Here is a 27588-nt window from a genome sequence, read left to right as displayed (position 1 = left end):
TGTTTTGATTCTCAAAATTTTCTTAAATAGCACAAAAGCAAAGGTATTTATTTTAGTAAAGTTCCTCACGATCCCCTTTTTGTCAGCTGCAGAAGCCAGAGTCAAAGTATGCGTAAACTGTACTAAAGCTGATTCTGTTGAAACAACCTCAGTATTCACATGTACAGCTCTCACTTTATTTCAACACAACACTGATGCAAAACCTCGCTCAGTCTCTCCCTCTCTCCCTCTGTCTCTTACTCTTTCTTTCTCTGTGTTTAATTTAAAGTGCTCCCCGCAGTCAGCCTTCTGTAATGTCCTTTAATGATTTAACTTTGCAGCAGTTGTAAGATGACTCGCAGGGGAGCAAGTCGCATTAAATAAATAAGAGTGATAAAATTGCCAGCGCTCTCATACATTTCAAAGCTAATGCGACTGGCGATGTGCTAGCAGCACCTGCACACAGGCTTGCTGGAGTAATTTGATTGATTTGTTGTGACAGGAGCCAAATAATTGAGAGTGAGAGGTGGCGTCGGAGACAGGGAGGGCTGCGCTGTGCTTGCTCTCCAAGGCAATCCCGGCAGAAATTAAGCTTTTCATCTCCCATACACCTCTGATAACGCTCCGGTTCCTTCTCCATCCTGTTCTCTTGCATTTTTTTCCCCTGAATATTGTCTGACTTGAATAAGCAGCTTGCAAGTACGTTGCCAGGTGACTGCATATGACAGTGGGGTAGAAACAAAAATAACACAAATTGTAATGTACACACAGACAGGCTATGAGGTGGAAATGCACACATACCCACACACACAAACACACACACACACACACACACACACACACACACACACACACATATGTATAGAGCACACCATGTCATAAAGACTAGACATCAAGGGACAAGTGACGGAAATTGAATGAATTTATTTTCCATATCATTTATTTTCCATTTCATGCTCAAAAATTAAAATATAGGAATGCTATATATACGTTTGCTATGTAGGAGTCCTTTTTATTACAAAACAGGCTACAGATCAAGAGAAGATTACATCTGCTCTCCTCTTAAAGCTGAAACGCTACAGGCAATGAGAGTCCTTCGAGTGTCTGCTAAAATCCTGCTGTTACTGTTTGGCGTATTTGTGGCATTTGTGGTCTTGAAGCGGACTCAGCAGCCGCCTGGTCTGCCACATGCTGTTCGTTTTAAATGTGACTGGTGGCATTGTCACTCTGTCTAAATGCCGTAAAGAAGAAACAGCCACAGCGAGCATAAGAGAGAACGAGGGAAGATTGAAATAGACAATAATAATGATAATCGGATATGGCTTTGTCTGTTTCAATTGAGCCGACCTCTTTGTCTTGCTGCTTGTATGGTAAAGCACAGAGACACAAACATGCAGTGCGGAAAGCCCGGGTCAGGAACACACCGTCTAAAATAGATACTCCTGTTAATCTTGACAGGGTCTGCCATTCCTTCCCTTCTTCTTTCTGCATTCATCATCCTCACCCGTGTTTGCTATATTCTGTATATTTTATGGTAATAGCATCAGTCTCCAAGTAATTGGAGAGACCCAATAAAGGTTTTTAAAAGGTTGCAACCGTTTGATGTTTGTCTCTGATGGGGAAGTGGTGCAGAAAGGCCTGAAATGACTTAAGCTCCTCAACACTGGCATTAAATTAAACAAATCGCTCCGTGCGCACTTTCTCTGGCATGGTGCGGGCTCCTGAATTTTAGCTGTCTGCCTGTGCTCACTCAGATATTTAAATAGGAGAGGGAGAGCCGGAGTCAGGTTGTGCACACAGAGATGGACAAAGACTTAACACAGGCAGGGGATGATGATGTTGATGCAGAAGGAAAACAGCTAAGGCACAAGGTAGAAGGAGAATTTTTTGTTGTTGCTCAACAAAAATATGTCAGGGATGGAGTCAGGGATGTGTTCAGATGGAAAATGGGCATGAGAAGGTAGTTAATATTGGCAGGTATTGAGGTAGCTGGGATGTAACCAAATATGAGTACATTATTTGAATTGAACATATAATGTGTTCTAAACAGATACAACTACAGATACGGAGGAGGTAGGAGGCACACTATTCACATTGTTCCTGTGCTCATTTTGTATATAGTTTAACATCTTCATGTCACTTCCCAGTAGGACCACTGCTCCATATAGCCCACATAGACCCTGTTGTGCACAAATAAGCCTATCCCTGCTGGGTTTTAAAATATATATATATTTAAAAAACAATAACTTGTACATTAATTGTGTGTGTTCTTCATTCTTCATTAAGTGAGACTCTTACTGGGCAACCAAACTGGCACTATAATTTATTTGTTTTTATGTATTGTGTTAATGAAAAATGTTATCTATCTCCTGTAGTTAAGCCCAACTACAGATAGAGGCGAAATATTTGGAGCACTAGATACACAACAGATAATGAGGCAGATGCAGATAGTAGCACTGCACTACACCCCTACTAAGGAGTGAGACAAATGAAGAAGTGAAAGGTAGGACAGATGAAAAGTTACAGATAAAATAAAATTAATCTTGGTCTTAAAAGTCTTATTAACAGTACCGTCCAAAGATATGATACAAAGCACTACAAAGACAAAGAGCCTGACCCTTTAATTTGATTGAGTGAAATAAGGAATTTATGTTGCTTAAACCATCAGCTACGTACAATTTCATAGACTTATTCGAGTGTAGTTTTTTTTTTTTTTTTCCATGTACTCTCCCAACTCTCTTTCTCCTCTGAGATGTTCACCTCTCCGTTATTAAAGGTCTTGTGCTTGGCTGCTATGTGACGATTCATAAGCGTTCAGTGACAACCCATCATCAGGCCTTGGAAATGGAAATTGATTGGTGATTTACATGGTCAGTGAGAGGAGAAAAACCAACGATATGTTGTAAATGAAATAGTACACTTGGCAGCATAGAGAAAGAGAAAGAGAGAAGGAGAGATGGTAATCTGCGGGAGCTGGCATTCTCCTTTGGTTGAATTGGGTGACGTTTTTACATTTATCTCAGTTCTGCATGAGTCGTAATGCTAATGGTAATTTCATGGGAGTGAACTGCAATGAAAAAGGGGTTATCGTACTGCGACGACAATTGTGTTCTGTCACCGGAGTGACAATATGTCACTCCTTTTGTGTGTGTTTCTGTATGTGCATGTGAGTGTGTGTGTGTGTGTGTGTGTATATATAATATAACATATTGCTTGGTACTCTGACTATGAGAACTGAAGCTTCAAGCTTTTTGTTGAAGCTTTTAAGAGAAAGAGGTAGAGATTTCTAACACCCCTATTGACACAAATATGTACCTTTTGTGAGAATTTGAAGGTAAAGGTATGCCATTTCGTGTTAGAAGAGCGTGAAAGTTCTCTTTGATGGATGGAAAAGTTGCTAAAATATAGGGTGAGGTGCAGAAAAAGAGCTTCTGATGGGCTAAGCCTGCCTTTTAGTTCAATCGCTTGGAAAATGTGAAGTTTAAAAGGTCTGTCCTGTATGAGCATGGCTTTTTTTCTCCGTATTATAGCTCATGTTGTAAGAAAATACACGTTTCCATTTTTGGACACTTATATTTGAAAAGAAGGGGGAAAAAAACATTTTAGTGTTATAGGGGCATAGTGCACTATGTCTTGAATGTCAACAGCAATCAATAGTAACCTAGCAGCTTATCAATGCCCACTTACCCAGGAATCAATACAAATGCTACACAAATCCAGCCATGTCATTATAACCTCAACATCTAATCAATATCTAAAGAATCAACCTATCAATACAAATCAAACTGTTTTTCAATACACATATAGGCAGCTCTGGCTTCTCCATTCAAATACATTCAGCCATAATAACAAATCGATAGACCTTAAAGTGCTGCAATATATTTTAACCGGGATCACTCCTCAGAAATGGATCACTTCCACATTCAGTCATAAGAGCTCTCTGACATACAATGCTGCTTTCACTTGTCATTTCATATCAGAGAAGGGAAAAAAGAGATGAAAACTCAAAATCTGAGATGTTCCAAAAATCGAACCCTAGGGTCACGTGAAGGTCTGCATCTCAGATAACATGTTCCTCGTCTCCCCGAAACACAAGACCCTGTGGTGAGTTAAAACTCAGCAGATGGTACTGAAACCAAGTCCTCTTTTGAAGGCGAAAAGCAGTGGCTGAAAGCCGTCTGCGGTTTCTAATTGCTAGTTCAGGGCCTAATTACCTTAATTAATAGCCATGCTTTCTACGGAAGGTGGCAGGGCTTTGGGTTCGGTGGTGGTGGTGGTGGTGGTGGGGGTCCTGTGTTAAGTGTTAAAGAGGGCTGAACGAGGCCTCAGAGGAAGGACTGGAGAGTGTAATGGTCCCTGGGGGGTCCTTGGTGAAGGCACATAGCAGCTGGATCGTGTAGCACATGAGTAGACCACAGATATCTATTACACCCAAAGCCTTACATCTAACCCCAAACTGCTAAGAAAGCCGAGAGCGAAGGAGAGACGGAGAGATAGCTTAAGTGTGTTTTTTGCCCTCAAACATGCAACTTCTCACCTTCCCTTTCCTCCTTTCCTCCTGTTTCCCCCAACCCCCCCCCCCCCCAACCCCCCCGCCCGTCATTAGGGAGTTTGGGTTACACTCGCCTGACAGTTTTCCTTTTCCTTATACTCACTGTAGCTACAGCTAACATTTGGCTCTCCCTCTACCCATATCTCTCCTGTAACTCTAATAGACTGCATTTTCCATCTTCCCTATAGAGTTTTACATTGTTATAAACTGAGCGCTTGAATTTGGACAGATATGCCATATGAATTGTATTTCCCCAAAACAATGTATGCCCATGATCTGACCTGAATATTATACATTTGTACCTGTTGTGACCTTAAAGATTATGATGCTCATATAGAGTATCCTTTTAATCCGGTTAGTTCAGTTTGACTTTACTGTACACAACTGTGGAAGAGTAATGATTTATATATGAGGTTTCTTCTTCATGTAATCTCAGGGAGACAAAATCACCTCTGGCTTACTTGCAAGGGATCTGCTTTGTAACATTCTCTATTGTTGAAAGCACAATACAAATAAAGTTAAATTGAATTAAATTGAATTATACTAATGAACCTGACAGAAAACATAGCAATAAGACAGACACCTCTGTGTCACTACTAGAATAGTCTCTATTCTGCGACATGCCATGATTTATCTTCTCCTAACAAGCTTTCTGTGTTAAATTAGCCACTGAACATTCAGACATTCAATTTACTCCCACCAGTGAATAGTGGAAAAGTAAAGAAGTAGAGAAAAAAAAACCCATCAGCTTATATGAAAATACACTTTGTTACCACAGCTCTAGCTGCATCTCACCCCAAGCACCCCCCTGCATACCCATTACCTCTATTTCCTTCATTTCCCCTACCCATCACACACTATGTCAGCGTTTGGCTCGAGTTGCTTGTGTAAGTTTGGGGTGCATACATACATTTGCCGTGATGATATATTGTCCTGGAGAGGAATTTCATTTACCTCAGCTGAACCTGTTGCTGCTCACCGAGCATGATAAGCGCATAAGCAGCGCGCCACTTCATTCATCATACATCGCTCATATGCCTTATAGGCCATGCAGAGAGAGAAACCACTAAACCGACAAAAATCGGGCTGCTACTTCACAGAAGAGCTGATCTTCTATTAAATGCTACGTGGAGAGAAACAAAAAGCAACGTACACATTGCTTTTTTTATTCTGAGGCTTTTTTTTTTTTTTTTTTTTTTTTTAAGTACAATTTGCCTCACTTTTTGTTTGGGCACCGCAAAAAATAAATAAATAAAAAACCCAACCCAGCAGCTGGGTACATAATAGAAAGACAGATGATATACAGTGTGTGGAATATGTATCTGATCTACTTCTTGATCATATGTGTTTTATATCAGCAATTTTTTTTTGTCTTTGCGCTTGTGATTTTGCCTTCACTGGACTGGTTTTAAAGGGCATTTAACATCACAGGCAGTGACATGTCAGTGTGTGCATCAATAATCAGTAACACTGCCGTACTTGTGGGCATGATGCCTCTCTCATTTTCTTTTCTCTTTTTTTTTTCCTTTCAACTTTCATGCTCTCCTATCCTTATCCCCTTTCTTTTGGTAAGTGTGAACAGATTTTAAAGACGAGCAAAGGGAATAATTAAAGAGAAGATGGAGCGAGAGGCAAAAAACACCCCCCAAAAAACCCATTGTTTGGTGTTCATCCCACTGAAATCGTTTGTTTTTACTCAGCCCTTGTTCACACCCAGAGTTGCTTTGCACAACAATAAGTCCTTCTTTTTATTTCTACATGACTGCCTGAGTAAGTTTGTGCTCATCTACGCCAGTGGTGCAGAACAACAGACACATAAAAACCTTGCAACAAAAAAGGATTTTTTTTTTTAACATATATTTTAGACAGAAAAGCAGTGTGCTCCATTTAAAGCTCTTTCAGGTAGGCTCTGAACCTAGCGAAGTAATCCCTCTGATAGAAGGAAGACAGAACACGAAGGCTGTGGTCCATCTCTGGATCGGCAAATGCAGCCCCCTGTCCCTCCCCACATGTGCGCACACACGCACACACACACACACACACGCACACACGCTCACACACACACACACACACACACCCCTAAGGCTTTTATTGTCTGTCAACCAGCACTCTGTCTCCCCGACGCATCAGTGCCTACCTCTATTGATTTTTCCGCCCACTGAAACTGCCGGGTGAGCATAAATTTTGCATGAGGCTCTTTACCCGCTGCCACACACTCAATGGATGAAGAAGGGGCATGGGAGAGACCTCAGTAGTGGTGGGCATGGAGTACTGAGGCAGAGGGGCATCAGAGAGTGTAAAGAGTTGACCTCTAAGAGAAGAGAAGAATTTCTGAGGGCTAAAGAAGTATTTGAATTACAGACGGTGTCAGGGGTGTAAGACCATTTAATTCCAGCCTGAAACCTTCTAGTTATTAAAAAAAAAATCTCAACAAGGGAGATGGAACATCATTTATTGTATTAGTAAATACGATGTCTTCAAATAGGCTACACCTTTGAAACTTATCTAAGGATGGAAATTCAGTAACAGCAGTGACACATCATCAGCCACGGACTCTTAAAGCAACACCACTGCCAATAGCAATGTGATTTTCTTGTGTCAATCAAATTGCCACGACTTCTTAACTTCTGCATACAAGTTTGCAATGAAGGATTATGTCCTGATACGATAAGGAACCACACCATCAAAAGTGCTGGAGGAAATTTTGATTAATTCTGGTGAAATTCAGTGCTCACAAGGAATCATTTCATAGGCCTTAAACATAACACAGTCACATACTCCTGTTTAAAGGAGTCATATGATTTTTGACCGTTTTTAAACATTAGTAGAATAGGTTAACATGCTTTAATGTTCAAAAACGGATTACTTGTCACATACTGTACATTATTGCAGTACCTCTATTCCCAGGCTGCCTGAAACGCTCCGATTTCTCCAAAGCCCCTCCTTCCGAATAGCCCAGAGTGCTCTGATTGGCCAGCTGACCCATTGCATTGTGATTGGCCAAAAACTCCAAGCATGTGCCGGAAATGTAACGCCCCTTGGTTCAGCTTCCAAGGCTTCCTAAGCAATTCTAAGTTCCCAAACAAAATGTCTTCAGTTTTACTGTATCAGTTCGAGACCAGTTCGGAAAATGCAGATGATCAAGCGGAACCAACTTTGCAAACACGACTTGAGCAGAACGTGTCACAGTGGTAAGTCTTTATTTTGAAACTCTCTCAGCTTTCAGATATGATGTAAATTCCGACACCCTGGTCTACTCGGTCTGCAAAACTACACTATGTACACAACTTATGTGTGTACATAGGTACTCATGCGATATATCTTTGGAAAGCTAAGATTCCTGTGATTGGATTGATATAAACCATTTCAAGATACAATCACAAAGCAGCTACAATCAATGTGTCTGTCTGACCACCAACATATAAACAAACACTTAAAAACTGAGACAACTTAGCAAACTTTAGCTAGCATGTTAGCAGAGGTCTACAACTGAGCCACAACACCAAACTCAACAGTCACAAAAATTTGACTTACAGGTTCTGATTGAGAAGCGCAAGATTGTCCCAGCAAAGTGGAATCACCCACGTTTTTACGAGTAGTCTTTGTGTACTCGCCCAGGTTCAGGAACATATCCACTGTAAAATGCACTTTGCACAAGCAAACATTTGTGTTTTGTTCTGCTCAGGAACAGCGTTATAAATAAACAGTAACCACTGATTCCTAATTTTGTCTGTTTTTGGAAGGCCAAACAAAGAGGTTTTGCTTTCGCACCGAAACACACAGCGTCTTCGCGACTTCACTGAAGCCTCGCCTTCTTTCTTAGTAGCTGCCTTTGGGTGGGATTATGCTGACAGTGCGCGCTGTGACGTAGAGAAATTACGGTAAATAATTTAAATTAAAGTAAATCTGGACCTCGAACGACGCGTTTCGGGCAGGTCTGAAGCAGTGTTCTCTATGAGATAGAATAAATCCCTTCGGGCGAAAATATGAGTTTTGTGACTTTGCAGAGCTTATACATGCACAAACAGATATATTACACTCCCAAACAGAAGGAAAACATTAAAAATCATGATATGACTCCTTTAAGATCAAGACTACACTGAAAAAAATGGAATCTGATGTCGATTAGATTTAAGAAAAAATATTTCGTATGGTTTAAATAAAAATATTGCCTTTCTCAACAAAATGTGATTTAATTGCTTATGCTATACACTTTATAAAAAGTTTCTAATTACAAAAATTGTAAAGTGAGCATGATCGATTCACATATTCACATTAATTATATTATGAAATCTTGTGCGGATGTTGGCACTGACCGGTACTTTAACTATACTATTTAAATTAACATGGCTAAAACATGTGTGGTTGAATATCGCAGCTGTATTGTGGCTCTAGCAGAATGTTAGCAACCTGGGATTGATCCTCAGCTCAGGTGAGAATGTGGAGTTTGATTTTATTCAGGGCTTTTAAAATACGTGATCAAATCATGTTGGATGTACGAAAACAAATTATGTTAATGTAACTCGATTCAATCATGTGGAACCGATGTACACATTTGAATTCAGTAAATTTTACAAGCTTTTTTTTTTTTCAGTAGAACCCATTGTTCTTTAACATTGAGCTTTGTGGATTGGTTTCTCCTAACAAGCATGGTTTGGAATACATAGCACAATTAGCATGCAGAGCAGATCATCATGTCGGGAAACTTTCATTTGTAGTAAAACGTTTCAAATTATAGGACACTTTGCTGCCATGCTGCCTCAGTGGGATCACAGGTTCAGTTCTGGGCCACTTGTGCCCATGTGGGTTTCATACAGGTTCTTCAGTTTCCTTCTGCTCCCCCAAACATGCTGGTGTGTGAAGTTAATTGCCCCGAGGTGTGAACGAGTTACCTCTACTTCGATCATATGGAGTAAAAAAAAAAAAAAAGCAAATGAATTTCCATTAAAAAAAAAATGAACAAAGATAACACACATCATCTACATATCAGAGAAATTCAGTATAGTATCCCATCATGCCTAGTGTGGGTTTTATACACTGTCTCTCATTGTAATGTACTCTCCTTAGGAGATTCATCATTTTCATAATTTTATTACTTTTAGCTATACATGAAACACCTACTACTGTTGCACATCTCCTACTTTTCCACCTCATCCTCCCTCAAGACACTCCCAAACCCCATCTAAATCCCCCTCTAGGGATGACAATACTGATATATGTGATATGTCATGTATCTCCTAGAGCCAGCTCTGATCCCAACAAGCTGCTTTCTCTAGTCCCCTGAACCCTCTGGACCACTTAGGCTGCCTATCATTTAGTGCTGTCTGATCCCTATCCAAATTGCTGCTTCTGGACCTTTTAGTACTGTCTGAACCCCAAGTGTAAGGAGTAAGATGTGATGTAATGCATACACAGACACACACATTAAAATTCTGGCCCAGATGTGTAGATGTTGTGGTGTTAGGACACACAGGTGCTACAGAGTAATGGGAAAAGTAGCTACACCTCTCCTTCTGTACACAGAGTAAAAATAGCCACACACACTGTCCATCCTGCTCACTGTGACCTCTGTGTAAACTTCTGACAATGAGCCACACGTGACACACACACACACGCACATACACAGTCTGACAACACTCAAACACAAGACAAGTGTCTTTTTTTCATTGGCAGCTCAGAGACGGAGCTTTCAGAATGGACTATGAGCAGCACACAGTACACACACTTTCACCCACACAGACACACACAGGCTATACAGGGGCCACAGAGGTCAGCCAAACAAGCTTGTGTTTAATAGAGGAAATCCTGTGATCTGTTCTGGTGGTTTTGTCTTCTTGCTTCCTTTCTCATGGCTCTGGGGTGAGAGTGAGGTAAAAATGAGTGCTAGATTAGAAAGAGTTCAACAAGAACAGAAGCTGCCAGAAGTCATGGCATTTCTTTTGTCAGGTCCTCAGAGAGAAAGATGGAGGGAAACATGTAGTGATGAGCTGTAATATAGAACAACTGTTTATTGAACTAACTTCTTACAACCCCAATTCCTTTTGGAAAGTTGGGGCACTGTGTAAAATGTAAATAAAAACAGAGTGCAATGATTTGCAAATCTCATGAACCCACGTGTTATTCAAAAGAGAACATAGAAAACATATCAAATGTGTCAACTGGGTAAATGTGCCATTTTAAGAAAAAAATAAAGGGAATTTTGAATTTGATGCCTGCAACACGTCTCAAAAAAGTTGGGACGGGGCAATGAAATAAAACCGAGTCCCTCGGTTGTCCTCAGTGTGAAAAGATGGATCTCATATAGCCGCGGTTGGAAAGGGGTCAAATATGCAGAAGATGCTGGAAAACCAGTGAATGTGCAGGACCTGGAGGATTTTTCCGAACAGCAATGGACAGTTGAACTGCTCAGGACAAACAAGGGACTCAGTATTAAGTATTAAGAATTAAGTATTGTTATTTTAAAAAGCTTATCAGGACAGTACTAAATACAAAGCAAGATGCAATTTTTATGATCCCTCTTATTTATTGTTTTAAATTATGAACACTTTGCAGATTAAATGCATGACCTCAACCGTAAGTAGCGTCTTACATAACAAACTACTTAGCTAGTGTTAGCAAGCAACAAACTTCATATGATCAAATATTATAATAATGTATAATTAGTATTTCAAATAGAATAAATTGCTCCTAGGTGTGAATGTGTGTGCATGTGATGGACTGGCATACCATCCAGGGTGTATTTCTGCGTTCCTGGGTTAGGCTCCAGATACATTCCACCTCAAACCAGGATAAAGTGATTACTGAAGATGAATAAATATTTCAAACAATACCAGAAGTAAAGTAATTACACTCTGATGCTTATAGGAAATAAAAGGAAATGGATATTCTTTGAAGCGGTGAGTCACTGAGTCAGTCGCACTGCCACTTGCTCTGCGTGTTAACTACTGTTCACATCACGTTGCTTAATCAATAAAATCACAGCACACAAGCACCCAAGGGAATTTACTGGTCTACTGAAATAAAAATGAAGAAGGAGATGAAGGATGAACTCTTACTCATGTTTGTAATTATTAAGGAATCTAGATGTAATAATTACAATTAGAAATAAATATCTAAACTAAGATTTTTTTTTTTAACTTCTTGAATTTTTTGGCTCCTTTGTGACAGCTTAGATGGTAAATTAATCATAAAGTGTCTTGATCAAAACCAGTGTATAATTCTGATGATGTCTTTAGAGCCTGCAGTGCAAGATCAGCTCTGACAATTAGCTTCCTCACTCTCTGCGATTAGAGCGGACCCGATGAATTTGCTTTAGTCTTTTAAGGAGAGTGGAAGGTCAGCAGCTCTCCTTAACAAGATGACAGCATTTATAAAGCACTGCCGTTAAGACTTACGGTTACCTGCAGTGGTGCCCATATAATAGGGCCACATGGGGGTTTCTTCAGCGCTTTCCCTGTCTGCCTCTCTTTATTTGTTTTTCTTCTCTTCACATTCCTTTTGTTGTTCCATCTCTTTTTCTGGACCCGTCACTGGAGGCGGGAGAAGGGCCTGCTTTCGCCTTTGATCGTTCCTCAGATTCTGATAATTTTCTGACAGAAATCTGTTTTTTTCACCTTCTTCTTAAATTCATTTTTTCCCTCCTCCCCTTCAGCCTTCTGTTCTTTGCTCTCCTTTTCCACCAGTAGTGCCGTTCCGAGTGCTTCTGAGTTGTGAGAGTGCCACATACACATACACGCTCTGTCAAGGCCTGCAAGACAACTTACCCCAACATTTCAAGCATGAATTGGACTCTTGGCTTTTTTCCGGGCACAGATGCCATATATAATTCATGGCAGGGTGTGAGAGTGGTGTCAACGTGTCAGCAGATAGAAGAAATATAAAAGTGGCCTGTTTACTGGTCGAGAGACACTTTTTTTTTGTTCTTCTCTGATTTTCTTGCTTCTTGGAGTAGAGGAGAGGATCAAATGGATGCCTGCCTGACTCTCAAGCAGAAATAGCCGTACTAATCAAAGCAATGCCAGCCCCAATGTATTTTCCCCAGTTATCTACAAGGAAAAAATCCTGTTTTTAATAATTGAAGTACATCAATTAATTATGGCCACTGGTGTGTCTGGTGCTGACAAATTAATCGGTGTGATGCTAATATGTGTATCACTCTTGCATCATGCATCGATCTATCGTAGTAAACACTATTAGTTACACTGCCAAATTTAAACATTCCAACAAATCAAAATGAATTATTTCTGATGTGAATATTCTGCTGCCTCCTCTGTCCTACATATAAAATCTGTCCTGTCTTTGTTTAAGGAAGTGTTATGATGAATTGTTTGTAATATTAATGTAATGCTGAGACAATACTGTAGTGAGAATATATGATTTTGCCCTGCAGGTGACAGAAAACAGGAAACTGGCACAACTTCACAAGAGTGGTGTGCATATGTTTGCTGCTAAATATGATGTATTTGTTCACATTTACAATAAATATATATATATGGAAGAAGAATGATATTGGGTGTCACAGCATTAAACAAGTCCAGAATTGCGATATTATGAAAGATAATGAAAGCTCCCTTAACCACAGTGAGGAGTGCAGTAGATGAGCTGCAAGATGCAATGTGAAATTACACTAAAGGAACTCTAAGGGCCATTCAAATCAGGAAATTGAAGAAATGCACCGACATCAAAAGAGACATCTTTAATAGCCTGCGGAATGGCGCTGTACTTTCACAGAGGCTTCCAGAAGACAACTGCTCAATAATTTTTAATATGGTAGAATGGAACTCAAATATATTTGCAGTTTCGTAAAGTCACTTGTGGGTTTGTAATGTTTTAGAAAGAAACTAAAAAGCCAAACATTTGGTAGCATTAATTTACATTACATAATCTACACACACATCTATGAAGGCTTAATTCAGCAGGCATAAAGACAGCTTTTGTTGATTTCAATGTCACGGTGTCCCACATAATTATGGGAGAACCCGGAAGATAACCCACGAACAATGGGAGAACATGGCAAGCTTCAGACAGACAGGAACTCTGTATCGAGGTAGCACCGTGCCATCTTATACGTGTTTGCTTGTTATTATAAAATTTTCCGATTAACCTCAACTGTGAAACTATGCTAACCAAAACATATCAGATGTACAGTTATTTACATAGTCATAATGGAATAAAATGTACTCCAAAAATGTCATAACACAACTTAATATATACAAGTCACTTGACTTAGTATTTAGGTTACGTTTATCAGCTTGATAAAGTTTGGCACAAGTTTGAATAACTTTGTATATGTACCTCTATGGCAGTTCTCATGAACATCTCATGTAGGTGTCATGTACTTTTACGAACACTGCGCTTAAGTAAAATATTATCAAACGCCTTTTGGTTGAATTCATGAAACTGCGTAGCTCTATTCATGCTGCGTAGCTCTTAAAGCCATTCTTTCTTCTGCAGCTACCTCATCTCTCAACTCCCAACTCCAGCATCTTCAGCATCTCCAACAAATACAACAGCACCACCAGCAACAACAGCAGCAGCGAGAACGGGAACACCGGGAGCGAGAGCAGCAGCGAGAGCGAGAGCAGCAGCGCGAGCGAGAGCGAGAGCGTGAGCAGCAGAGAGAGCGGGAACGTGAACGAGAGCAACATTGTGGGTCAGCACACCTCCAGTCTCTCAGTCAGCTGCCACCCCATCATCCACTGACTCCTCCAATCAAGTTACAAGCCACTGGTCCTTCGACAGGCACCGCCTCCTCCTGTACCTCGTCCAGTCTTGGTTCAGTTCAGCCTTCACAATCTCCACCTTCTCATAAGCAGAACCAATCACCAGCACACAGCCTACCCTCACCAGTCACACCTCCTCTGCCACTGCAGGTAAGCTCATAGTAAGCTCAATTCAAATGTACACTGGAAGAACACACTTGAGTTATGTAACTGCATTTTAACTCAAGGAAATTAAGGATAAACACCATGGTATACACTTTAGCTTAAAATAATACAGCTTACACAGTAACTTGATACACAATCCACGTTGAACCTGCGCACTACATAAAACCCCGGCGCAATGTTTTCACCCCAAAAACACTGACCAACGACCTTTATTTCTCCTGATGTCCTACAAGTTTGTTATTGCTCCTTATTCCAAAGAAGTCATTTGTGGTTGACATAAATGCTGAATGATGACTGAAGGATAAACTCTAGTCGGGATTTCTGCCTGGCATGGAGACCTTTGAGACAGATCTATATAATGTCTCCTAAATATGATGTCGGTCCACTTAAAGGACCCATTCTTCTACATTATTCACAACATGCCTACAAAAATGGAGGTTAGGAGTGACATAGGGTCTGGGATGAATCTTAGAGAATGGGGCAGTAATTCAATTTAGTGATTGAATCTGTCTGGGGAAATCTTGGATATTACAAATATTGTTTCTGGAAGAGGTACTTGTTTGCCAAGCTGGTCCCTTTGAAAGATTGAAAATTGAAAGTTTATTGTTAAGAGTTCATTCCTGCCATCTTGCTTGCGACAGCAATAGAGCATTATTGAGGACGAAGAGCTTCAGAATATTAAGTTATGAGTTATGATGGTTTTGGTCTAACCTAATTTGAATCAATTACATGATAATTACTTATTGACATGTTTCATATGGGTGAAGTATACACAGCTGATGCTGCATTTAACTGCTGGGATTTAAGATAGTGATCTTTTGTAGTTTTTAATATTAATTTGTTTGTAGCCTGCAGAGACTTGATGATTTTTGTTTAAATAATAAACGAACAGCATAAATGTAAATCCTTAACACACACACACACACACACACACACATATTATGTATATATATATTATGTATACACACACACACACCCACACACACACACACACACACACACACACACATATATATATATATATATGTGTGTGCGTATGTGTGTGTGTGTGTGTGTGTGTGTGTGTGTGTGTATACTGTGGGTGTATTCTCCTCCTTTTTCATTTATCCACCTGTTCATTTGTCCATCCATTTCTCCTCTGGCTCTTCCCTCCTTCTTTAATAACCCTCTTTTATATCCCAGTGGTTTCATTTCAGCCAGAGGTCGCCTCCATGTCCTTCCCCACATTCATCAGCGTCACGGCCCTTTTCTGCTCCGTGCTGTGGCCCCCTTCATGACTGCCGTCAACTTAGGCCATTTATTTCATCTTCTATCCCTCTGTCAGGCCTTTACACATACCAGCTGGACCCTACAGGCCCCTGAGCTTAATGGTCCCTGGAGCCCACAACTAATGCTTATCAAAAAAAGGCTCCTCGGGGTCAATCAGTTATTTTTAATGTTTTTTTTTTTTTTTTCAACAGCAGTTGAAGCACATCTGATTTAATTTGGCATGCAATTTTTGAACCCATGCTTGCACGATTTAGATGCATTATATATATACATAATTTAAGTGTTTACAGGGTAAAGCAGAATTAAAAAGGGAATTGTGAGAACCAGTCAGTAACACCAACATTTCACCAGCATATTTGATGATTTGATGTTTGACCAGTTTCTTTTAGTTTGTGCCAGGAGTTATGATATCGTCTGAGTCCACAAACACTGAAGCACTGTCCACAAACACAGTAACCTTGACACAATCATGCCATGATGAAATTATTCGTTGGTCTAAGAAGTCATTATAGATTAAACTGAGACATCATGGCTCTTTCCCCAGGTCAGAGGAACATTAGGGCTCATTACTTTATTGCCCCATTCAATGGGATTAAGTGTAGTGGTGCCATAAATAAGTAAAAGGTTTACTGTGTCCCTAGGTCATAAGCAAGGACTACATCACATCAGGGCCAAGGACAGAGCCTTGAAGAACACCCTTTGCAGCGTCTGTGGCAGAGTATCAGTTTTGTACTCCAGCCTATAGGATTTGGCTTCTAGAGTGGCTCCTTAGTTTAGATTAAAGTTAATGTTTGTTTAATCCATAGAGCAGGGGTGCTGGACTCTTCTCATCTCCTCTCTTCCAAAGGGGGCAGGATTAGGCCCCCATACCCCCATATATATATATATATATATATATATATATAAATCCACTTTAGTTAAGGACTCCTTCAAGAACTTCCAATTTCAATGATTTAATGCTTAGTGGTTTCCAGTTCTTTTGAAATCACCCCTTCTCACTGTTAACTTTTCACTTTTTTTTGCCTGTAGCATTGACTAAATATCATTCTGTAAATTAATTGCCAGTTGTAGTCAGAGAATAAAAGTATCTTGCATTTTAGCTAACTGTGTTAACACAGTCTGTGTTAATGTCAGGTCAAAGGAAAAATTGCCGTGTGTTGAGCGGTGGACCACCTATCAGACATTTTAATGGAGAAGATGCAGGCTAGTTAACATCTGTCTCCAGGCTGTATTTGGCCCTGGGATGGACTTTGGACACCCCTGGCATACCCCTGGAGGTGTTCAAGTAAACAGTGTTTCATTACCCATTCGTCAACACCCAAACACAGTATGTGTGATAGTGAGAGAAGGGTGAGAGAAGTCCATGATTAGGGTGCCACTTGTGTCCCATTGATGATATATTTGCAAATATGTATGTAAAGTAAAGTTAAAAGACAGTTTAGATATAGCTAAGGGGTCCTTCAAGGCAACCTTTGTATATGATACAAACTTAAACCACTAACAAAAAAAAAAGACTTAGAAAACTTAGAAAAATGCACGTCCCAGCTCACTATAACCTCACTTTTATTAATCTCACAACCATTAAAATACTTCAAAAATGCTATTTTTGCATTAAAGTGTGAATCCATTTAACAGCTCATGCTTAAATCATCCTTTTCCATGAGTCATCCATTATAGGTTATGGAAAAATGTGAGATTTTAGGGTCTCATAACATTCACTCAACCCTCTTACCGTGCGCACATTTACCCCATGAATTCTAAAATTTGCATATTCCACCAGTCACATACACAACTGAAAAGGGAAAAAAAAAAAAGGGTTTTGTTTCTTGATTTTCAATGATATTTTGATTTTGACAGATAAATTAAATTTTAATTTGTTACCCAAATTATAGATTGGAAGTAAATTATTTTTCAAAAGGTAAGAATTTGGTAAATCAATTGAATGTCCTTAATGAACTCATGCCATTAGTATGGATGCTAGTTAACTCCATTTTCTGTATTTGCTAATTCTTTGCTGATATTTTCAATCCTGTTACTCACTGAAAAGCAAACTGAAAAATTACATGAAAGCTTGATTAAAAATAAAAGAAAGAAAGTATAACTTTTAAGAGTCACTAGGGCCAAATGGCACCCCAATCATCGAAGCATGTAAGAAAGATGTGAACATGTGTATGCATCTGCTTCTTGCTCTAGTACGGAAACACCATAAGCCGTCTCTCTTGTGTAGAACTCCCATCACCACACGTGTGTGTGTGTGTGTGTGTGTGTGTGTGTGTGTGTGGCATTTACATCAGCGTCTGAGGTAAAGGGATGCACTGTGTTTCACCCAAGATTGGCTGCTAACGTCTCGGCACAGCCACATACTGACACCCCAAACAACCAGAGAATTAAAGGAATGTTTGTCTCCAAGACCTCTATAATAACCCCTCCTGGTAACATGGGTACAATACACTTTTATTTCTTGTTCTCTCCTCCTGTCCTGTCTTACCGGACAGGAGGAGGGCTGAGCAGAGCTCTTGTAATCAGAAAAGGCCTGAGGGACAAACGAGAGGCTGAAATGACAGCGTTGTGTTTCAGTAATGCCACATTGAGTGAGTCCAATGTAGCCTTTCCTTCTTTCTTTCATACTCTCTCTCTCTCTCTCTCTCTCTCTCTCTCATCTCTGTGTTGTTATTTGTAGGAATGTTTTGAGTAGATCATGTGTCATCAACCTTTCGTTGGTGAAACATCTTTCCATCATCTGTACTTCTGGATGTAGATGATCAAGCACTGATTTCTGGGTCTGGATTAGTGCTTTAGATACTTGCTGTAAAACAAAATACAAAATCCCAATCAGCACAGCACACCTCCTAATCTGGTACCAACTGTAAGGCAGAGAGATGTGAGACAGAGAGACAAAGAATGAAAGAGAGACACAGAGACAAACACAGTGAGGTAGGAAAAGTGCATATATGCGTATGAACTGCTTGTGTGGTAACACACACGTCCACGCACCCACACACACACACACCCACACACACACACACACACACACACACACACACACACACAGGAGATTATCAAATTTGCTTAAGTGTGTTAATGGGATGATTAGCATGGTGACTGGGATTTGCGGTAGTTGATTGATCGGGGCAGCAGGGTTTCTCCACGCTGAGGAAGCTCGGGGATTTGTATATGTCTGAGTGTCTGTGTGTGTGTGTGTGTGTGTGTGTGTGTGTGTGTGTGTGTGTGTGAGTGAGTGGCCGATATAAGCCAGTGAAGTGGCAAATTACAGCAGGCCTACAGCTGTAGGCCGACATTATGATTAATTTGATCAGTAATTTCTCCTGTTTTTCATTCTAATCACCGTGACCATTCTGCTGTGGCAGGTCTTTCAGATCTAATTAAGATCAATTCCACTGTAACCAGCTCAGCTTGTATGCTCTCTCTCTCTCTCTCTCTCTCTCTCTCTCTCTCTCTCTCTCTCTCTCTCTCCTCCCTCTGTCTGTCTCTGTCTCTCTCTCTTTCACACACACACACACACACACACACACACACACACACACACACACACACACACACACACACACACTAATCTGTGGCTAAGAAGTAGTTTTGACTCTCCACATGTGTACATGTGTTATCTCTTTCTCTCGCTCTCTTTCTCTCTCGGTAGAAAATCATAGATTGACAAAGACACTGTGTATAGAGTAATGTTGGTCAGTGCAGTCACATGTTTATGTGACTGTTTACTGGCAAATCCTCTCTGTCCTCGGGTGCAGCCAGTGCTTGAAATTAACTTTGTAGATCACTAGCTAGTCAATAGTGACACCCCAAATGCACTGGTATACATCAGAATCTTCTAAAAATTAATCAATACACTGGAATAATTATTCATTTATTGTGCCGTTGGAACAAGAATACAGCAAATACAGAATACAGAGGATGAAATACAGTTATATACATACACAGTATCATAACACAGATCGTCTTGACACTATATGTTAGCCCGTAGCCTCAGGCTAACATAGCCTGTAGCTAACACACACATATATATATATATATATATATATATATATATATATATATATATATATATATATATATATATATATATATATATATACAGAAGGTCATACGCAGGCGAAATCAACACAGGTAAAGCACTTCTAAATACACAAAGCAATGATCTGCCATGGGAGGGAGACTGACGAGGCCGCCAAAGACATATGAATGGACAAATAGGACAAACAGAAATACACTTGAGAACGTACCAATATTATATATATATTTTTCAGATAGCCTTTAAGAATGCCTTTGACAACAGCAGAATGTATTGAAATCATTCTCATGGCTGAATAAATTCAAAAAGATTGGAAGTGTTGCAGACCAACCGAGAAGTGGATGTCCATGAACATCCACTGAAGAAGGCACAACCGACGTGGTGCTGGCAAACATAGTCCCTTATGTACAGAGACTTTTTGGACACCCTGTATTACATTCACCTTTTATTATTATTCACTTTTTGCCAACTTGTTTTGCATTTTATTCATTGCACATATTTAAAGTGTTTAATGGATTTTAGAAAACATTAATAGAGTATAATATAAGCAATAATCATGAATAGAAATCCTTCACTAGCTAATATTGAAAGAATTCTGTGTTGCTGTGCAATGTCAGTACTTCAGGAAACTGTACCTACAGACCTCTCTTGCATCAATATAGGTCAGGGTTCATGACTCCACTATCAGAAAGACACTGGGCAAAAATGGCATCCATGTAAATGTGGAGAGGTGAAGACCACTGCGAACCCAGAAGAACAGTAAGGCTCATCTGAATTTTGTCAAAACACACCCTGATGATCCTCAAACCTTTTGGGAGAATGTTCTGTGGATTGATGAGTTGAAAGTGGAACTGTTTGGAAGACAGGGCTGCCATTACGTCTGGCGTAAACCAAACACGCATGGTGGTGGAGGTGTGATGGTGTGGGGATGCTTTGCTGATTCAGGGCCTGGGAAATAATATTTGGGAGAAAACATGAATTCTGCTCTCTACCAGAAAATCCTAAAGGAGAATGTCCGGTCTTCAGTCCGTAATCTTTCGATTCAAGCGCAACTGGATTATTTAGCAAGACATTGATCCAAAGCATAGGAGTAAATTCTAATTCTAGAAGTAAGTGAAAGACTGATCTCCAGTTCAAAGCGTTTGATTGCAGTTATTGCTGCTAAAGGTGCCAGATTATAAGTTTAAGGGGCAATTAGTTTTTCACATAGGTGATAGGTGTTGGATAACAGGTTTTTTTTGCGACAAAAAAAAATAAAATAAATAAAAACTGTATTGTGTGTTTACTCAGGTTGCCTTTGTTTTATGTCGTATTTTGTTGGAAGACCTAAAACTATTTAGCATGAGACATACACAAAAACAGAAGAAAACAGATACTTTTTCACAGCACTGTATACTGTCACTTTTTTGTTTATGCCTGAGCAGCTCCATACGGTTACCTACATATTAGACAAATTTGTCACTAATTTCAAGCCCTGAAGAGTATTAAGATATACAGTAGAGGAAGATGTCCTGTCTAACTTCTCTCTGTGTGTCTTTCTTCCTCTATCTCTTTATCTCCTTCTGTGTTTGTGCGCAACCCTCAAGCCCTGAGGCTTAATTACACACTACTACTGGCCAGGATTCAAACAGTGCCAATTTACTGTCACAGCCCCAGTCCATCGACAACTCACCTTCTCTCTCTCTCTCTCTCTCTCTCTCTCTCTCTCTCTCTCTCTCTCTCTCTCTCTCTATTTATCTCTCTCGGCAATTACGCAGGCCTCTTCTTCTCCCTCCTTGTCTCTCTCGTTGTTCCCCTGGTCTCTCCTCTCATCTTTCCCTCCCTCTGCATCCTTCTCGCCATTCTCTACCATTCCCCAGCAATCAGCCATCATTACAGCACACTCTTAAAATCCCATCTCTGCCAAGGTCAGCTGCACGCACACACACATACAAACACACACACATCAACACACACACACACACACACACACGCACGCACGCACACACTAACTCTTCTGTCTTCAACCACTGCTTTTATGTTCTTTAGACATTCTTCATGCGCGCACACACACACGCACACACGCACGCACACACTTCAGGGCCGCCTTTAATTTGCCAGTTTGTGTCAAAACCCTTACGACCAGAGTCCACTTTTCACCTCTTCTGCCCCAGAGTGAGAGGGGATGAGCTCATTGCTAATTATTTTATCCACCCATAATAGCCTGCATTGATGATCTTATTAGGTTTAATGTATCTATTTATTTTGATGGCGATGGCAGCGACACAGTAATTAGGTGTTCATTATAAAACCACTTTGTTTAATTAGCCACCCTCGCTGACTAAAGCCGTTGAGTGGAATAACAGTAAGGTGCCATGCTGCTAGATCCCAGGTGGTTTCTTCGCACCAGTAACCCAACGTGATAATCCGCTCATGTAGCGTCCTGTAGAACACAAAGGCTAAATGTGTGTGAAATTATATGTCCTCTCATTGGATGGGAGCAAAGTGGAAGAGAAAGATGAATGTTGGCATTGCGGATGCCAGTGTAAGTGTTTGATTCGTATTGAGAGCCATTCTTAATCCATCAACAAATCCTTCTTAAATTCTACTAATTACATCATTCTGCACTAATATACATAAAATATTCGTAATTTACTATACTATTTGTTTCTATTTATTATATTCTTGTAGATGTAATATCAAGGCACGAATTACTTGTTACGATGGAAATGGAAGTACATTGAAACTAACGAGAAAAATGACCAGAGTATAAAGCAGTGCTTGATGCAAAGTTATTTAGACATGACATTATCAGTAACCATTTACCTTTAGGTAAATAATAAATAATCATATAATGCTACAAAATTATTACACATCTATTGAACTATTTGTATTCATATATAGATGTATCTACTGAAGCAGAATTGTACTATTTGTTAATTTCATGTTACTTCTAGAAACAAACATTGTAATCACATCTATCTGTCCATACGTCTGAATTTTTTATTTTTTTATTTTTTTTGGACAGATCTACAGAACGTTTTCTCTCAAAACTGTAGAAATACAAATGTCCAAACCTGTCCACTTGTGACCACCAAACCTAACAGTGATGAAGCTCCACCCATAATCACATTATATAGCCCCGAAAAGCTTGCTTAACACATTACATGTCATTATTTTATGCATACCATGCTATGTGTTTCCTTTATAAACCTTATTAACCTCATTCACTAGAGTGGAAACCAATGCGATCACATTGTATTTTTAAAACTCTTGTCAAAATCAGTTCTCCTGAGTGTGTCTTCACAATGAAAAGAACATTTTAAATTTAATATCATCTAAACACTAGATTTTTGGGGTCTGTTAAATGAATTAGTATGCATATGTACACATATTTCATTAGATGGCGCCTCATTTGCATAACTAAATATTCATCATTGAAGTTCCAACACAAGATACAAAAAAATTTGGAAGAATATCAGCAATCAACTGGAAAACACTGATAATGCTGTGTATTATTAAAGAATATCCTATTTATCTGCAGTGTCTTGCTTTAAGGGATGTGTAACTGGTTAACTTGTGAAGTAAAAAAAAAAAAACAACAACAAGAAATACTTGTAAGTATGAAATTTCCACCTATTCTGTGTAATTATCACACTGTAGCACCATGTACACAGTACAAACCTGGTCATTTTCACTAATACTACCAAGTATGCAAGGAAGCTTACTTGTAATTACTACATACTTGTCTAATAAATACTTGGTGCTTACTCTACTCCACTACACAGCACACTACCCATGTTGTATTAGTCTTTGATCACTTATTAGTAGCAAGTTTAGACTAATGTACTCTACTGTATCTATTTTCTGTGGCTCTTTGATCTTTTCCTGTCCTATCCTTTTCACTGCACATGTCTCTGCTCCCTTTCTTCTATCCTGACTCAGTCTCTCTCCCTCTTTCCCTTCCTCCCTGTCCCTCTCCCTCCCTCCCTCCCTCCCTCTCACCGTCTCTCATTAATGCAGGCCAGCAGACAGTCTTTCTTAAGAAGGCAGAAAATTGCCTTACGTAACGAGTGGCTCGCTGTTTGAAAATACAAATGTGCACTGGTGACTGAAGCAGAAAATAAGACTATTGCACATCGGCGGCGGCGCATTTCATATGAATAATTATAAAGCATGGCACGGCGGTAGCGTGCAGAAGCTGGCCACTGAAAGCTACAGAGAAAAGCTCTTTTTTTATTTACTTAGAAATTAGGGATTATTTTTCAGAAAAAAAGCAGGAAGGCTGCAGAAGGTGTCTGGATCAGGATGAGCTGGTGGAAAAAGGAATGACTGTGAATTTTTTTATGACATCTTGCCTGAGAAAAAAGTTTCTTTATTTCTTTCTTTCTTTTTTTTTTTTTGTCCCCCTTACTTTTTACATCAGGAAAACTTTGAGAAAACTCTCCCAGAAAAGGCACATTAACATCATGTGAAATTTGCATACAAGGTTTTATTTAGACGCTACTCATGTTTCTTCACTTTCCTCAAGTAGTGCATATGTTTTCATTTTGACATTTCACGAGTCATGATTTTTACACAATTCAATTATGTCCACATGGTCATTTTTCACATTATTCTCAAAGGAGTAATTCTTCACACATTTTTCTCATATCATGTCACATGTTTCCTTGAAGTCACGTGTGCAGTTGATGGGTGAGGTGCATCGTTGTTTGGTTTTAAAAACCAAAACAAAAACTTGAAATGTATGTGAGTTTTCCATAAGGGTTGTGTTGGCCACACTTTTCCCTGATATTAGCTGTTTTTTTATTAGCTGTACAAATAAAGACAAATAATTAATTGTTGGCCATTAAAAGGCATCACGATGATAACTAAATCTATTACACAAACATGTTCAAGGGCAGAAAACGGAATCAAATGCAGGGCAATGACCAAGTGCGCTCCTTCATCCTCTCACTCTTTTCTCCTCTTCCCACAGCCGTTGGCAGTTCCAAATTTTGTCTTTCTGCATAGATTTTTTTTAAAGAGTTTTGTCATTTGCCCATCCTTCTCTAACAAATCAACACACTCTTGCAGTGTCGTAATGAAAGTAATAAATAACGCTGAAAGGGGTAACAGAACAATTCCGGAAACAAATGGACAATAACGTGTAGCACTTGTTAAGTTTGTTCCAGCCCCTGTAGACCACCTGGAGAAACATATGGAAGAAACTGATCAATGCTGTCTTCAAATGTCATAGATTCATCACTCCACTTAGAGATGATACAGAGCAAGTGCTTGTAGTTGTGTGTACATGCCTGAGTGAGTGTATATTTGAAAGAAGGGTAAGTGTATTTTTGTGTGCGCATGTGTAAGGGTGTGTATGTGTGTGTGTGTGTGTGTGTGCATGCGGGTTATTGATTGAGCCCCTGACCACATCATTGCCACACAGGCGCTCTCAGTCACCATTAATCTTGCACGTTTGCCTTTCCAAATGGCAGCTGGCAGCCGCTGCCGAAAAAGCTCAGCCATTTCTCTTCATTAGCGGCGTTCAGTTTGGGACATGATAGTGTGCAGTCATCATTTACCATTATTCTGTTTATGAAGCTTAGACACAGCTGACCCTCACCAGACTGAATAGAGACCATCAAAAGATCACCAGCCATTGATTAGGCCAATATTAAAGTCATTCAAATGCTGGATTTGTATGCCAGGACAATAAGCAACGTGAAAAGGGATGGCATTCTGTGCAAATGTCGCACAGCACAATTTGATGTGATGGATTAGAACTGTTTAGGTTGTTTTATGTACATACACTGGATTTTATTCCCTTCATTAGATTAACATGTCTAGTTTTTATGTTTTTAATCATGCAATATAACTTTACCATTGATTATCCTGTGTCTGTCTATATTTGTATTGGGTTTGGCTTCTTTCCATGCTTTATTATTCAGGTGAAATACAATTGATATTCATTGTATAAATGGTGTAGGTAAATGCTAGCAAAACTGCTGTCCAAATGCTATTAAGAAAACGCTATTTAGCAGTGAATGTCTCATCAGACCAGCATGCACACACACACACAGAGAGAGAGAGAGAGAGAGAGAGAGAGAGAGAGAGATGGAGTCAATTTGACAGAGACTAAAACCACCTATTTGTTTGAAATTTAGAAATAACAGGATTCTTTTCAATAACGCGTTTATTTCACTTTGTTAATTTCAAGTTACAGTGACCTGAACACAGACATTGTTTATTTTATTTTTATTTATGTATCCTTTATTTAGCCAGGACAGTCCCACTGAGACACAAGATCCCTTCTTCCAGGTAGTCCTGGTCAAGACGGCAGCACAAATAGTTTCGCATGGAAGAAACAGTTTCACACATTGAAACATATACAATACAAAAGAAGAATACAAGGAATACAAGGAGAAATATCAAAAGAGAAAGACACGGAGGCCATAACAGTTATATCCATAACACATTTCACCTCAAGTCAAGCATTATGTAAAACAACAACATGTTTCCTTTAGGGCAGTTTGTAAAAGACCTTTAAAAGTATTCGCAGAAGGAAGTGTTTTGAAGGTAATAGTATTCTGCAACTCGCTCCATGCCTAGGGAGCATAAAAACAGAAGGCAATTTCACCAAGCTCTGCGCTCTGGGAACATTTAACTGAAAGCGGGCAGTAGATTTAATACTGTAAATGCTAATATGATAGGATAAAAGGCTAGAGATGTAATTTGCCTAACAGTGTCTTGACAATAAATAGTAATGTGGGATTTTCTCCTTTGGTATAAAGAGTACCATCGCAAAGATTCATATAAAATGCAACGGTGAGTACGTGAACTTCTACATGTTACAAAGCGTAATGCAGCATGATATACGGAATCCAATTTGTAAAGTTAAGATTAAGTTGCAAATATTTTATTATGAATATATGTCAATTTTCTCTACGTCTAAAAGTGGCCATTTTGTCCTGAACAGTACGTAACAAGTTAAAGCAAATACTTCCAAGCACTAGTGGTAGATCAGCACATAAAGAAATGCCTTAGTTCTTCCTTATGTAGTCTTTCTTGTGTGTTCACAAAGACTTTGCACTGGGACAGTAGTCATAGATGCACCATACATGATTTACCACATTTCCCATTTCTCAACAGAGTAAAGTGTAATCCGGTTAATTTATTAGTCGACGCCTTTTAAAACCATACTGGGTTCATCACAGTGGGGGAAAATAGGATGAAAGACTAATGGATTAAAATCTATGCATGAAATTAGTTATCAGTGATTTGAGAGAGAGAGAGAGAGAGAGAGAGAGAGAGAGAGAGAGAGAACATTCTCTATAATGGCACATACTGTAGTTAATTATCATAAGAGATAATGAGTCACAGGATTGACGCTTAGTGCCAGACTCTCAATCATGATTTTATAGGTGCATTTGTCAGTTTATTCCATGCCTTTTCTCGTCTTCATTTGCATCCTGACTCATTAAACGTGCCCCCTTTTGCCTCTCTTTTTGCTATTTCAAGCAGCACATGGTCAGTTGTATGTAGATACAGTGCCAGACACTGATGATATAAAATCCCAGGCTGGGTGGAAGCTCCAGGTTGGTCTGAAGTCTACTGCTCTTACAAAATGAAAGTGTTTGTAACTGAACTATAATTACCTATCTAATATGGAAAGCGTGATTTTAAGTCATTTGAAATGTGCTTGTGTGATAACTTAGCTTAATTAATGTATACTAATTAACAAACTTCCACCTAATCCTTATCTGTTAGTTTATTTGGGTGAAATAATTATTAAGTCTTACGTTGATATTCTCATTATTCTTAGGTGATGATTTGTTGGTGAAAATAGTGGTCACACTGTCGTTATATTATTATGTTTCAAATTACACCTTAAATGA

General features: G+C 39.4%; 1 protein-coding gene across 1 annotated transcript in view; it reads left to right on the top strand.

Annotated features, from left to right (window-relative positions):
* The window catches only part of pou6f2 (POU class 6 homeobox 2), a 69230-nt gene that overhangs the window by 7062 nt on the left and 34580 nt on the right, over positions 1-27588 (top strand). The window contains exon 2 of the mRNA XM_017452855.3: positions 13985-14403. Within this exon, the coding sequence (XP_017308344.2) occupies positions 13985-14403 (419 nt within the window). The remainder of the gene's footprint in view (positions 1-13984; positions 14404-27588) is intronic.

Source organism: Ictalurus punctatus, chromosome 23, assembly GCF_001660625.3.
Source record: "Ictalurus punctatus breed USDA103 chromosome 23, Coco_2.0, whole genome shotgun sequence".
In the NCBI taxonomy this organism is placed as follows: Eukaryota; Metazoa; Chordata; class Actinopteri; order Siluriformes; family Ictaluridae; genus Ictalurus; species Ictalurus punctatus.
Note: the sequence above shows the minus strand (reverse complement) of the source record. Positions and strands in the feature narration are given on the sequence as shown.